The sequence below is a fragment of the Acartia tonsa genome, chromosome 6, assembly GCF_053477335.1.
Source record: "Acartia tonsa isolate MP-2025a chromosome 6, ASM5347733v1, whole genome shotgun sequence".
In the NCBI taxonomy this organism is placed as follows: domain Eukaryota; kingdom Metazoa; phylum Arthropoda; class Copepoda; order Calanoida; family Acartiidae; genus Acartia; species Acartia tonsa.
In genome coordinates this window covers 23,981,814-23,995,362 of record NC_137265.1, presented here as the reverse complement: position 1 = coordinate 23,995,362, position 13,549 = coordinate 23,981,814, and the positions used below count along the sequence as shown (strand labels likewise).

The 13,549-nt window shown below is 32.0% G+C and overlaps 1 protein-coding gene across 1 annotated transcript; it reads right to left on the bottom strand.

The window, feature by feature from the left end:
- Window positions 1-10,164: 10,164 nt before the first annotated feature.
- LOC145322190 (uncharacterized) lies at window positions 10,165-13,180 on the bottom strand. The gene is made up of 4 exons (XM_080164031.1): window positions 12,893-13,180; window positions 11,656-11,755; window positions 10,747-10,826; window positions 10,165-10,370 (listed from the first exon to the last, which is right to left on the bottom strand). Exons 1-4 carry the CDS (start codon window positions 12,947-12,949, stop codon window positions 10,290-10,292), a joined length of 318 nt encoding a protein of 105 aa, XP_080020157.1. The 5' UTR covers window positions 12,950-13,180; the 3' UTR covers window positions 10,165-10,289.
- Window positions 13,181-13,549: the final 369 nt, after the last annotated feature.

Here is a 13,549-nt window from a genome sequence, read left to right as displayed (position 1 = left end):
AGCATAAGACCGACCGCAAGACTTAATTAGCCTAAAACCATTCTAGAAAGTATGGTGGTACCATCCCCCAAAATAGTTATAAACATTCTTAGGACCTATGAGAAGCTACTCTATAAAGGAGAAGCATATCGATTAGCGAGATCCTTCAGGATAGACAGACACAGATTCTGTTACCTTACCTCGTAATGGCGGGATTATCCTTTGATTTATAAGTGATCATCTAGTGAATCCAGAGCATCATCTGCTTGTAATGGGATGCGATACCCTAACACCCAAGGTTAAGTAACATTCAACAGACAACTAACCCTTTGATTGCACGACTTTTGTCTGAGATGTCCCAACTGTGAATAGTAATGAGTTGCGCATTCCCCCGTCTACAACTATTTAGGCCGCGCACCTGACATAGCTGCAGTAGGAAACATTTTTAACGTTTTAATATTCAAGAATTATTGCATATCTTAGCGGGTTTTTCATCCGAGTCTTAACTTGTGTTCATAAAGGGGCAGATAGCTTATCATACTGACTGTAAATATCAATATAATTATTTTGTTGCTGTGTTACCTACAGATATTATTATCCTTGTTATTATTATAATCTTCCTAATGATGTTATATGATAAATGATAATTGTTACAGGATACGAAAATAATATTTATACGGATAGGTAAATCTATATCCTATTATGTATGTATTGATGCTAAATGTATGTGTGTATGGTAAGATCTCGTGAACAGCTTGTTCCGTCACTCAACAATTATTAAGTTTGGTAATGGTTCACTTCTGATTTTATTCTATTTGGATTCTCTTGTATTTATTTAATCACTACCGGCTACGCCCCTATAGACCTATAGAGGTACTCGAGGAGAGAGGTGATTACTCTTGGGATAGTAAAGATATCATCCCCCAAAATGGTTATAAACCATCCCTGGACCTATGAGAAGGAGAACCATATCAGTTAAACTGTTAGCATTACTAGCTATAGTTATATAGTATTGCAATTTTAGTTAAAAATATAGGTTTGGGTAACTTGAAAGTAGATTCGTATTTGCAAATTTAAATTATCTATTTTTTTCTAAGCTTTATTTTACTAATCTAATGAATGGTTTAGAGGCATGTACTTGTGACAGTGGGGTGCTGATTCCAATTTAATTCTCCTACAACCCTCTAAAATAGTTTCACACCCCTTGCATTAAACAATAAAACACTAAAGGGGGGTGTAAAATTCCTTCGGCAAAACCCTGTGCACGAGCCTATTTACATGAAAATATTTTAGTTCTTTAGTTCGGAAAGTTAATTAAGCTTTAAAAGCACATTAAACACTGATGGGGTTGGGGAAGATTCCGGGGAGTGTAAAATTTTTGCCATTCCCTCGGCAAAACCCTGTGCACGCGCCTATTTAAAGGAATATATTTTAGTTCTTTAGTTTGGAAAGTTAATTAAGAGTTGAGCACAAAAAGTTAAACACAGCCGCAATACTTCACGAATAAAGAGTACTGGGAAACAGGAATAGATGGGATAGGACAATGGCCGATAAATTAATGTACATCCCCAATGAGAATACACAAAATTACCCCTTTTTAAAATTACAATTAATGGTTGAATTGTTTGGACACTCAACAAAAGGAAACAAGCAATCCAAATTCAATAGAAGTCCCAAAGGTTGTTAAGCCAACGTAAAAACATTTTTGACTAGTGCAAGAAACATCCCAATTCCTGCCCTCCCTGGGGATCTTTAGTGAAGAGACAATGGATGATAAATTGTGGTACATACTATTGATAAATCAAAATTACTACTTATATGAAGATAATAGATGAAAAGTGTACTAGTTTAAACCAACCGACCCATCAAGATTCAAATTTGTAAGCCAAGTAATGAATGTAGATGTTTTTTAAAACTTTGGGTAACAGTATAATTTACTTCCTTCACTGATAAACAAGGACAATTATGTCTATGAGTAGCTCAACAAAAATATTGTAAAAATTTAATAATATTTTTATTCTTAGAAATTAATGTCTATATGATTCTTTATTTTTAAGTGTATCTTAGTTTGCATGTTCGAATTAGTCTGTTTGGCATGTGTGTTACTTAGCAAATTTATAATTGATGTAGGCAATGGTGATTAACGGACTTGCATCGTCGTTGCTGCGCTACACGCAATTGTTCAGACAACTTTTATTGCTATCACTTTATTTCTGGTGCCAATATATTAAGAGCGCGTCACATAAATTGTCCTTGCTATATTTTTATTGTTCTCGATGATAATAAAAGGTTAAAAGCATCCATTTATTAATTGTATCATCTTTCTGAAATAGTATTTAAATAGCATTTAACTTTTATATTTTCGGCAATCCATCCACTCTTATCATAAAAGATTGATAATGACAAACCAAATGGTCAACAAAATCACAAAAAAACTCAATAATTCCGATGCTAAACTTTCCAATACTCTGTACAGGAATAATTATTTCCAGTATGACTTAGAAACTAATTAATATCCGCTGGATTAGAACTAGTTCTCAATCATACTGAAAAGTCATGTACAGCATCGTATTACAGAAAATTTTCTACGAATATTATATGAAAAATCAAACTTTTACCTGTTTTGTTTGCCCAGGCCTTCGGCCCCTAAGGGCTAACAGAACTCGTGTTAATCTTAGATTTTTTTATTTTAATATTCGCAGAAAGCTTCTATGATACGATGCAATAAAGAACTATTACGCATTTAAGTTGTGTACATTTTAGTTACCACACACCGTATAATATAGGATATGAATTATTTTAAAGATAAAATACTTTATGCGGCAGTTAGAAGTGTTTCACTCCTGCGGATAAAGGAACAGAAACATTTATAAAAATTTGCCCACTGACAGTTCTTTCAATAATCCACCATATATTTACAACCACCAACTGCATTCAAAACCCTGACACCTGCCCCTAGTCCCTGCTATTTTTAAAATAATGTAAATGAAAAAATAACCTAATTAAAATAAACCTTCAACACCTTAACTTAAGCTATTCTGATCTCATGGGTGCAATATCTTATAAAAGCTTCTCTGCAATTTGCGTTAAATGGATGAATTTTTGACAATATACACAGGATGTATTTAAAGCCTAGATGTATTATACAAGTTTTATTCATTTTGACAATAAAACAACTAGTTTCTTGATCCTATATCCCCACCAAGCCCAAGGCGCACCGTACCTCAACAACTAAAATTGAAATTCAAAACCGATAGTTTGCCAAATCGATTGCAATTGAGTGTAAGCATCAAAGTGTGCAAATTAAGTTGCGCAATTTTTTGGCAAGGACAATTGTGGCCATAATTATCACAGAAATAACTAACAAATTAGTCATTAAAGCAGTTTAAAGTATAAGAAAATTTAAATAAAAAAATTATCTCAATTTTATTATTTACTAAGTATATTTGCGATAACTTTTATTTAATGAAATCTTCCAATTTTTAACATGTACAAAACGGCGTGCTTAATTGCTTCAAGATCCATGTCAGATCTATATAGGAAATAAATGTCTATAAACGAGCTCAAGCTTTCCAAGGAATATTTGTTTAAAACTCATAGTGCTCCAACAATCCATAATAAACTCTCATTGCCCAGAACGATAAGACCCATTATTTTACTTTATTAAAAATAAATTCCTTTTTTTAATTTCATGTTGCTATTTACCTTATATCAATGTATTTAATTTCTAATCATAAAAAAGAAAATTTAAATTTATAATATAATAAATTTAAGAAAACTCTGTTTTAAAAGAATTCGATTGTGGCGACACTTTGTGTGTTCAAATATTAAACTAAAATTGTAATCATCATCATTAACCCTTTGGTGATGGTAATGTAAAGAAAAAAATATAATTTAAAAAATCTTTTTAAAATCATTTAGATTATTAAATATTTACTTTCTTTTAGATAGTAATGCCGGGTGAGGAAAATAGATTTATTGAGAAATAGATATGCATATAGAAAACTAGCCAATAGGGAGATAATTATATCGAGCCAACTCTAGTTTTCAATATTTGATTATTACAATTAAGAAGAAAAATAATTTTTTTTTTGGCAGATACTGAAATTGAGCAGGGATTTTAATGGATAAGGTAATGCACGACATATTGATTTTGCAATGGTGATAAACAAAATTACCTCTTCTGAAGATATAGGTCATATGTTAAAAAGTTTGACATTGCTAGTTTTAACCAACTAATCAACAAGTTAAAAGAAGTTTTAAGTCAAAGAATAAGAGAAAGTAATATCAATAAACATTTCTAGTTTTATAACTATTTTTGGGGAGGATACCACCAACCTCGCAAGGAAATAAACCCCTAGAAGAAAGAGATCCCACAAAAAGTTGTATACTTTTTCAAAACTGAAAATGAGTTGATGTCGACATATCCTAATCCTGTCAGTTTCAGTACTTCTGTTTTAACAAATTTGAGCAGCAAACATTATTTAGTGCATACGTTTTTAATGCACTTTTTCACTAAGAAATAGTTGAAAAATGATGCCTCTGTTGGAATCACAAATCACACATAGTATACACAAACAAATACTATCCGATGTTTTTAAAAAACTAGCGGTTGCGCACCCAGCCTCTAGGGCCTCTATATTTGTAGGGAAAGAGATGGAAAAAAATAGCATAAACTCATTCCAAGACTTAAAAATGAAAATGAAATAGCCTAAAACCCTCACATTACCTTTGTGAAGATGCTGTACGTATTGGTGCAAAAAATGGGGACAAATTTCAAATTGTTTTGGCGTGTGACGTCATACCCCCATCTCTTTTCTAGGGGGTTTCTTTCCTCCTTCCCTTTTCTTTCCCCTCACTTGTGACGTAAATAAACAGCCCCGTCAAATCAATTTAAAAATTGTCCCCATTTTTTGCACCAATACGTACAGCATCCTTTGTGAATCTTGCCTAAAATAGGGAACTCTTAAGCTTCAGACAAAAAAACATTACCTCTTTAAATATGATAGGATGTGTTTGTTCTGGGCTACTCTTTAATTTATGCAGGATTTTTAAAAGTTGTATTGAGGCAGAAAGTAAAATGCAAATGACTAGCATACAATAGCAAGCTTTGGTTTCCTTACTGAAATCGGAATAAATCATCAAAGGATATCTCTGATCGTTAATTTAAGTATTTTGAAGTCTCCTTCGATTTCAAGCTATGCATGATGATTCCTCGTACAATTTAGAAATCGTTGCATCTTTTTTTGACTATTTGGCACCATGTTAAAGGCTAAGAATCTCTCTGTCAAGTCTTTAAATGTAAGTATGTCCATGTTAAGCAGAAGTAGTTTTATTAATTAATAAATTTTCCACAACAAAATGAATAGCAACCATGGTTCGAAACCCTGCCAACAAGAAAATTAATTATTTAAGACAATCGAATGGAATAGGGGCGAAGCCAGCAATAAAATAAAGTACTTAACAATATAAAACATGTTATGTTGTAATTCAGTATCAGTAATAAATTATGAAAATGTATTACCATAAAAAACTTGAGATTATAAACTAATATTGTTGTTAGTTTTATGCAGAAATATAATAGGACAGTCAGAGTTTCCAACTTTTGTAATACCTTTTATGGTAGAGTACTTAGACTACGTTTAGTAATATTACTGGAAAAAGTTAGCGTTATCATTGTTTCAAGATGTGATAAGTCCATTTCAATTTGTAAGTCTTTATTCTATTTTTTTTAACGTAAGTGCCACTATTAATATAAATAAATTAATTGTTGATGTTCTCTTTATATTCAGGGATTATTGTAGGAAGAATTTAAGAAAACTAAATACTCCCTTTATTCTAAGTTTTTACAGTTCTTAAGTAGCAATGGATATAGAATATACGTGGATATAATGACAGGATAAAAATTATCGTCAACTTAGGTTGCTACAATCTTTTATTGGTCAGTTCATTCATCCAGAGTGAGGGGAGGAGATGGTAGTTTGGGTCGTTTTACTTTATTAGAGTACATGATAAGATCCAAGTAATAATAAATCCATTTGAGTAGATAAAAAAATATGGAATATTTTCTATCTTTAATTTGCGTGTCTCTGCACCCCTGCTTGATATCCTCGGATGTTGCAAAAAACGCATAATCATTAATTTCTCAATGCTTGTTAATAAATTCAGGATTCTGCAGGACGCAAAAAGTAATGATATAGAACAAGAACATTTATGTGCGAATAATCAAAATTATCTGATCCTTATTTAAAAGTAACCGACACTTCTTTACAGTGTAGCTTCTCATGGGTCCTGTGAAGGTTTATAGCTATTTTTGGGGATGGTACCAATGGCGCCACTGTTTAATTGACTTCCCTTTCAACAAAGGTGTCTACACTTATTATTGTTAAAACTACAATTTAAAGTGTTGGGAGGGAGGGATGGCGACTTTTCATGAAGATTCCTGTGATGATAAGATACCATTCTAATAGCGTACAAACAATTAAAACCCTCACTAAATCGTACCCATTACAGAAATCCCCATGCCAAGTTTGCTATTGATTAGACAATTTTAACATGCCTAATTCAAAGATAAAAGCTATCCGTTACGGAAGGACATACAGACCAACCTTTTCAAACGGAAATATTGGGGGGAAAATAGAATAACCACTCTAACCACCTTATTTCTTACTCTAACCAATTCTTCTGTACAATAATAAGTCCCTAAAGACAATCAACAAAAGAAAGTTTATTTTATCTCCTATTGTCCCATCCCTGTTTACCAAAAAATATACTCCAGTTGCTACTCAGGGATACAGGGAAAGGACAATGATGTTTAAATTAATCTCCCTGTAATTGCTATAAAGAATATTCTACTCTATAAAGAATATTCTATATGATAAGGGGGGGGGAGAAATAGCTTCATATTAGATTAAAGATTTAACGCCATTGTCCTTTCCCTCCCTGATCCCTCCAACAGATTACCTAGACACGACTTTAACCTCTTCAATTTATGTACATAAGTATAAATATCAGGGAGTAAGGGAGGGGACAATGGATCGAATATTCAATTTTTGGGAGTCTCAGACTTTGGGGACTGGCCTAAAGGGAATTTGCAAGAATTTAGCAGTTTCTGACTGAGTTTGGGGACTTGCGCATAGAATGCCGCTACTCGTTATGTATGTTTTGAATATTGCAGACGGGGAGAAGGGATAAGGGAAGTGGGGGCAAGGGAAATAAACACTCGTTGTGTTAGTTTGGAATGTAGCAGACGGGGAGAAGGGAGAAGGGAGGTGGGGGCAAGGGGCAAGGGAAATAAACAGAATAAAAAGGGGCAGTCATATTCTTGCTAGCAGCTGGCCGGGTCCAATAATCTTTTAATATAAAAATCACACCAAAAAACCTCTATATATTTCATCAAAAACAAGTTGTGATTTCACTTTACATGACGCTATGGAAATCTATTATTCAATTAACAATCCCTTTATAATTTCCTACAAATTTATTGGATTAAACTGGATTTCATGCCCTTTCTTTGATAACTCTTATATTGAATTAATTGCCCATTGTCCCCTCCCTTACTCCCTGATAAATATGCAAGGAAGTTCCGCAAATTTTAATGGACAGATTGATTCGCGCCATGTTTACCAATATTCACAACAAAACAATTGATGTAGAATATACTTGGATACTATGACATTGTCCTTATGATTACAGTAAAAGTTAGGAAAACTCATTCTACGCAATTTTAAGAATCAATATTTCCATTGAAAATTTGGTAAATATAAGATTTTCTGCCTTTATTAAAGCAAAAGATTTAAATACAATATCCTTTTTACATTAAGCGACCTCAGTTGAAAACTTTGAAGAAAAAAGAGATTGTTATTAACAAGAGCAACTAATTAAGAAGTGAATGCGATTCAAACAATTATAAGTAAATATTTTCCCTCAAATCTCTTTCCTTATTTCTCCCCTTCATATCCACTTCCCTTCAGCTACCTTAAAAAAACAAGTTTTACGCCAACTCTACGCCAAAAAGAATATTTCAATTTTTGGCAATTTCAAATGGAATTAAATGGCTGAATAGCAAGCAGCCCCTACTAATTATCATGCATAGTTTGGACTTCATGATAAAGGTCGTGCCATCAAAGGATTGATTGTTACTTTACCAAATTCCTAGGTTGTGTTAGACAAAAATATTGCTATTAGTAGAATTGACATTGTCCTAAACAATCATTTGTGACAGACAGAACAGTTGATCGGACGAACAAATTTCCTCTTTTATAGAATAGCTATGCTTTTTACGACCAAAAAAGATTACATACAATATCTTATAAAATTGATTCTTAAAATTAAATTTTAGTCTAGTTATATCTTTTTCCAGTAACGCTTCTAAACTGATCAATATCCGCTGGTTTAGAACTGGTTTTTAGCCTTACTGAATATGTTTAGCATCGGATTATAGACAATTTCAACAATTGTAAAAATAAAAATAATAAAATTATTTTAAGTTTTATTCTCATAATTTTTCATTTTAATGTCCGCGTTGAGCTCTGTAAACTATGATGCGATAAATATCTATTGCAGTTTCGTTTTCGCCCAAAAAGGGGTCAAAGAATAACCAACTAGGATAATATTAGATTGTTTGTATTCATAGTAGCCAGAAAAAAGGGCAATAAAGTTTAAACACAGGACTAGTCGGCCGCAGAATTTTCTGGCAGTTGGCGGTAGCTGCATATTATTAAAGTAAGAACTACTCTCTGTTACTAATTATGAAAACAAGCAGTGTAAGAAGTGTAAACAGTTGCAACAGCTAAAACTTAAGTGAAGTTTGGCGGTGGATTTCTGAATTTTAAATCTGTATAAAATTTTATTTAGTGGTGGATTAGCAGAATACAGATTCTACTTATTGTTTGTAGAAAAAAAAATAAGGATTACAACATACCTATGTAACTCAGCACAAAGAATCTTATATTAACAGACAAATTGATTTAAAGAGAAGATGTTCAATGGTCATAAATTAAGAATTTATTCTTATAAAAATCACGAAACTCTACATGCATGTCTTAAAGGATTATACTTCATGAATAGAGGACCAATTGACCAATCAAAATATATACTAAATGGTAATTTGTAAGCTTATCTTCACACAGAAATCAGCAGTCTATCTTAACCAGCAGCCGTGACGGACTAGGTGTCTTATATAGTAGCTTTGATACTAAAAACAACATTCATCTACGGTCTTCTATGGCTTAGCATGCGGCTGCCGAACACTTTCTAAACGTGTGCGCATAACAATTGTAACTATAAAAGATTATCTGCAGATCATAAAAATTTGTCTAAGATTTCCCAGTCTTCTCCACTTCCGTGTTTTGGTTAAAGACAAGGAACGGTAATTTACCTCAAGGTGTCTGTCGAGCCCAGAAAACCTCGCTTATTTACAAAATATGTATGTAAAGGAGGATGGGTAGTTTATATGCATAAACCTTTCGGGGGTCTATACCAGGTTTGTATAAGGTATAACCAACAAGCGAAATAAATATAAAATAATATTTGGGGGGCAGATAGAGAGGTCGTCAATTTTACGATGTGCTGCCTCTAACCACAGCTGAAAAACACGTATAGGTTTCGTGATTTTTTACCGAATTAATTTCATTGTTGGTATAAGCCGAGTCTATACCCGTGTATATTATGTAAACAAAATAACCTAGGGTAACAAATCACACCAGATTAAAAATAAGATACTTCTTCAATATAGTTACAGACAAAATTTTTATAAAGTAGCTACGCTACAAAAGAAATAGAATTGGTGCATTTTGAGATTATCCTTCTAACAAGGATGACGACATCCATTAAGCGTACATAATCTTTTGTAGAGTGTCAGACTAAATAAACAGAAATTAAATTTATAAATTTAGACAAAAACAGTATATTTGTTTAAAAACTGATAACTACAGGATACTGTTTACATACTTGCAATAGAGTACTTATTTTATTGAGAAGCTTTCTGAAAAATGTACTTTATTCCTAGGAATCTGCATTCCAAAAATACAAGAATTGTAGAGTAGCCAAGCTTTTGGAATTGTACCCAACTAACTCAGGCATCACCACATCTAATGATAAAACTATGTAAGCCATCCGTTTCGGACGAGCAACGTATCCCAGATATAAAAAAATTAGCTTTTAAAAAAATAAAGGTTGCCAAAATTAATTCAATATCTTTATTTCTAATGAAACAAGTCACGGAAACATAACAATTACTAGATTACGTTAAAATACTAGAAAATCATAAATTTTGTTCAATATTTAAAACTGGTTTTACTCAGTTGTGATTATTTTTTTGAATATTTTCTAACAACTCTGTCCCACTGCCCGGGATATTCTCGCTTCATTTTGTTAACCACAAGGCGGACCTAAAATAAACAGGTATGAAAACAAGAATGAAGGACAGGACAGATCTAGTGAAAATATCTACCATATAAGCTTTAAAAAAATAAAATATTTGGTTTAAAGTTTAATAAATAAATAATCATAAACATAAACCCATTATGTCCTGTTAAAAAAAGGTTAGGCTGTGCTAGCTAGTTTAAACGTAAAGGACAAAAGAATTCAAAGTTAAATTCTTAAAAACGCTTACCCTTTCTGTAGATTTAAAAGTTGAAAAGTGGAGCTGTTGAAAAAACTTGTAGAAACTAATCCAATATTATTAAGCCAGCGAATAAGACAAGGATTTACAAAACTTTGGACACTAGTGTAGTTTTAAGTCCAATGCTCCCACACTAGGTTTACCTGAATTTGATTACAGGTACAACTTCTGCCGCACTTGCCACTTCGGACTGCATCTGGTGCCTCATCCTTCAATTTGGTTCCTAAATTATAATACCTATTGTAAGGAAAACAACATAAAGGGGGAGGTCATTTTCTAGTAAATTCCGTAAAAGTGTGTAAAGGTGTGTGTGTTATAAGGCCTAAAAATAGTAGTAGAACGATAAGGTGCTCCCTATTGTTCTATTCAATAGGGAATACAAATATATAGAGCACCTTATCGTTCTACTACTATTTTTAGGCCTTATAACACACACACCTTTACGGAATTTACTAGAAAATGACCTCCCCCTTTGTACAGGATTTGAAGGGATTTTGAAAAGGATAACATACAAAATTGCTCCAACAGGAGTTTTAATTTGACACTTCTGGTTTGAACCAATTAATTAAGATATAAAAGTATCCGAAGTTCATAGAAGTTTAGGTTTAAGTGAAGTGTAACTGAAGTTAACAAACTATTATTCCATAATAAATTAAATAATGTAGGATTTGAAAGAAATTTGCTATTAAAAGGATGAAAACATCCATAAGTAGCGAAGCTCAAAAATTATGGATAGACATCGGGAAAAAAGGAACTATAAAGCTGGGTCATAAAAAATTAATAAATCAGCCTTCTAGCTTGAATAGGGGAAGAGAATCATGAAAACTTAAAATCTAGGAATCTATGTAACATCGCAAATAAGAAAATACGTAAAAATAATGAACTTGTTAAACAACTAAAATTTCAGTCATCTTAAAAAGGAGAGAAAATCACGTTTCCCCCTAGCGTAACAGACTGACTAGCGGACAAAGTGAATTATACAAACATAGAATACAATACAGGATTTTTTACAAGAACGAGTATTAAAAGCAGATATGAAATCTAAAGGATACCTAAAGAGTCACAAGCGCCCACCCCAACAACACAATCCACATTTTTGGACACAGCTGTGGGGTTGAAATTCTTCAATATAAACTGGACGTCTCTGTCAACCTAATATAAAAAAAATATCATGGGACAGCGTCCATTTATTGCGAGGCAATACCAAATTCTATTTTGGGTAAAACTTGGGAATCTTAAAAACTTTAACTAAATAGGGTAGAAATAAATAGATTTTAAACAAGGATGACGATATCCATTAGTAGCGAAGCACAAAAAATCATGTAATGAACACACAGACTTAAAGAATTATATAAAAGATACTAAACAGTCATAAAAGAAAAAACAATATGCAAAACCAACATGAAAATCACATAAGAACAAGGATGACAACATCCATAAAAGCGAAGCACTGAAACGGTAGTACAAACGGACATTAACACTTGTATAGTGTCTAAACTGAATAATCAGAATATAAAAGTATAAGATTCGAATAATCAGAATATAAAAGTATAAGATTCGAAGCAAAATTGTAAGTAAATTTTTTGAAAAACTACTCGATACAGGATAATGTTTATGGACATACTTACATTTTAAGGACTTGATTATAGAGTTGCTTCGCTTATAATATTGTTCTTTGTTGTTCCAGGAATCAATATACCAAAAATCAGATCAAACGGATAATTAGATCACATAAAAATTTGTTGTTAAAAAAGTAAAAAATCAACATGTTTAAAATGGACATACGGACATTCTGGTAATGATTATAGAGTTGCTATGCTTTCTAAATCGTACTTATCTCCTACAGGAATCATCATGCAAAGTTTGAAATCGATAAGGACAATTCTAACATGCCTAAATAACGAATAAAAGCTATCTATCTCGGACGGACGGACGTACGGACGGACGGACAGACCCTAATTATAGAAAAGCTTCGCTTTTAAAAATAAGGTTTTAATCTATTAAAGTATGATAGAAAGGGTAGAAATACTACACACATCACAGGACTATTTATTGAAAATAAGAGCTATCAATCATGAATAGCATCCAAGAAACTAATATTTCCTCCAGAACCTTTCTGAAGTACAAAGTAAATTATATAGAAAAGCTCCAAAATAAAAAGGAAACGTTGTAAACCAAAAGGGGAAATTTATCATATTTCTTGCAAATAAAACCCAAAATAATATGCTTTTATACTAAAACATTTAAAATCTTAAGAGGAAATTTACTACTAAAAATATATTAACTTACCGAACATTTCATGGAGGCAGCGGCACCAACACAGATCAGAACAAGTAAAACCTTCATTTTAAAAATTTAGGATAATTAAAATACTTTATTTGACAGATAATAATAATGAACTAAACTTTTAGTCTTACAAATCTACTTTTATTTAAAATTTGTATCCTATAACTTCTAGTGTTCAAACGAAAACACTTTACATTCTTTTTTAATTTATAAAGAATTACAAAAATATTTAATTAGCCTAATATTTATTTAAATTTTCTTAGCACATTTTCATAGTAAAGAAGAATTTTTAATATCTAAAAAATTGCTTTTGTAGGATTTTTACAGTGTTGTTCGAACTAACTGAGGTTTTTTTAATATTATTTTTCATAATATTTTTTTTTAATTTTCAGATTTCCCATAACGTTGTTCGTCTAGGAAAAATAATTACATTGATATTCAAAAAAAAAAATTTTAAATGTGTAACATTTGATTTTATTTGTCAAAAACTCTTGGCGGTTTAATAGTTTATAAATATTTAGTACATATATTTTTAAAGAAATTCAAAGTGTTGGTAAGGATTAACCATAATATCTTGCTAATTGCTTGACCGATAGGGCTCTGCTATTAAGGGAATATACTTACAAACATTTTAGGCTTTTTTCTGGGGGGGAGGGGGGT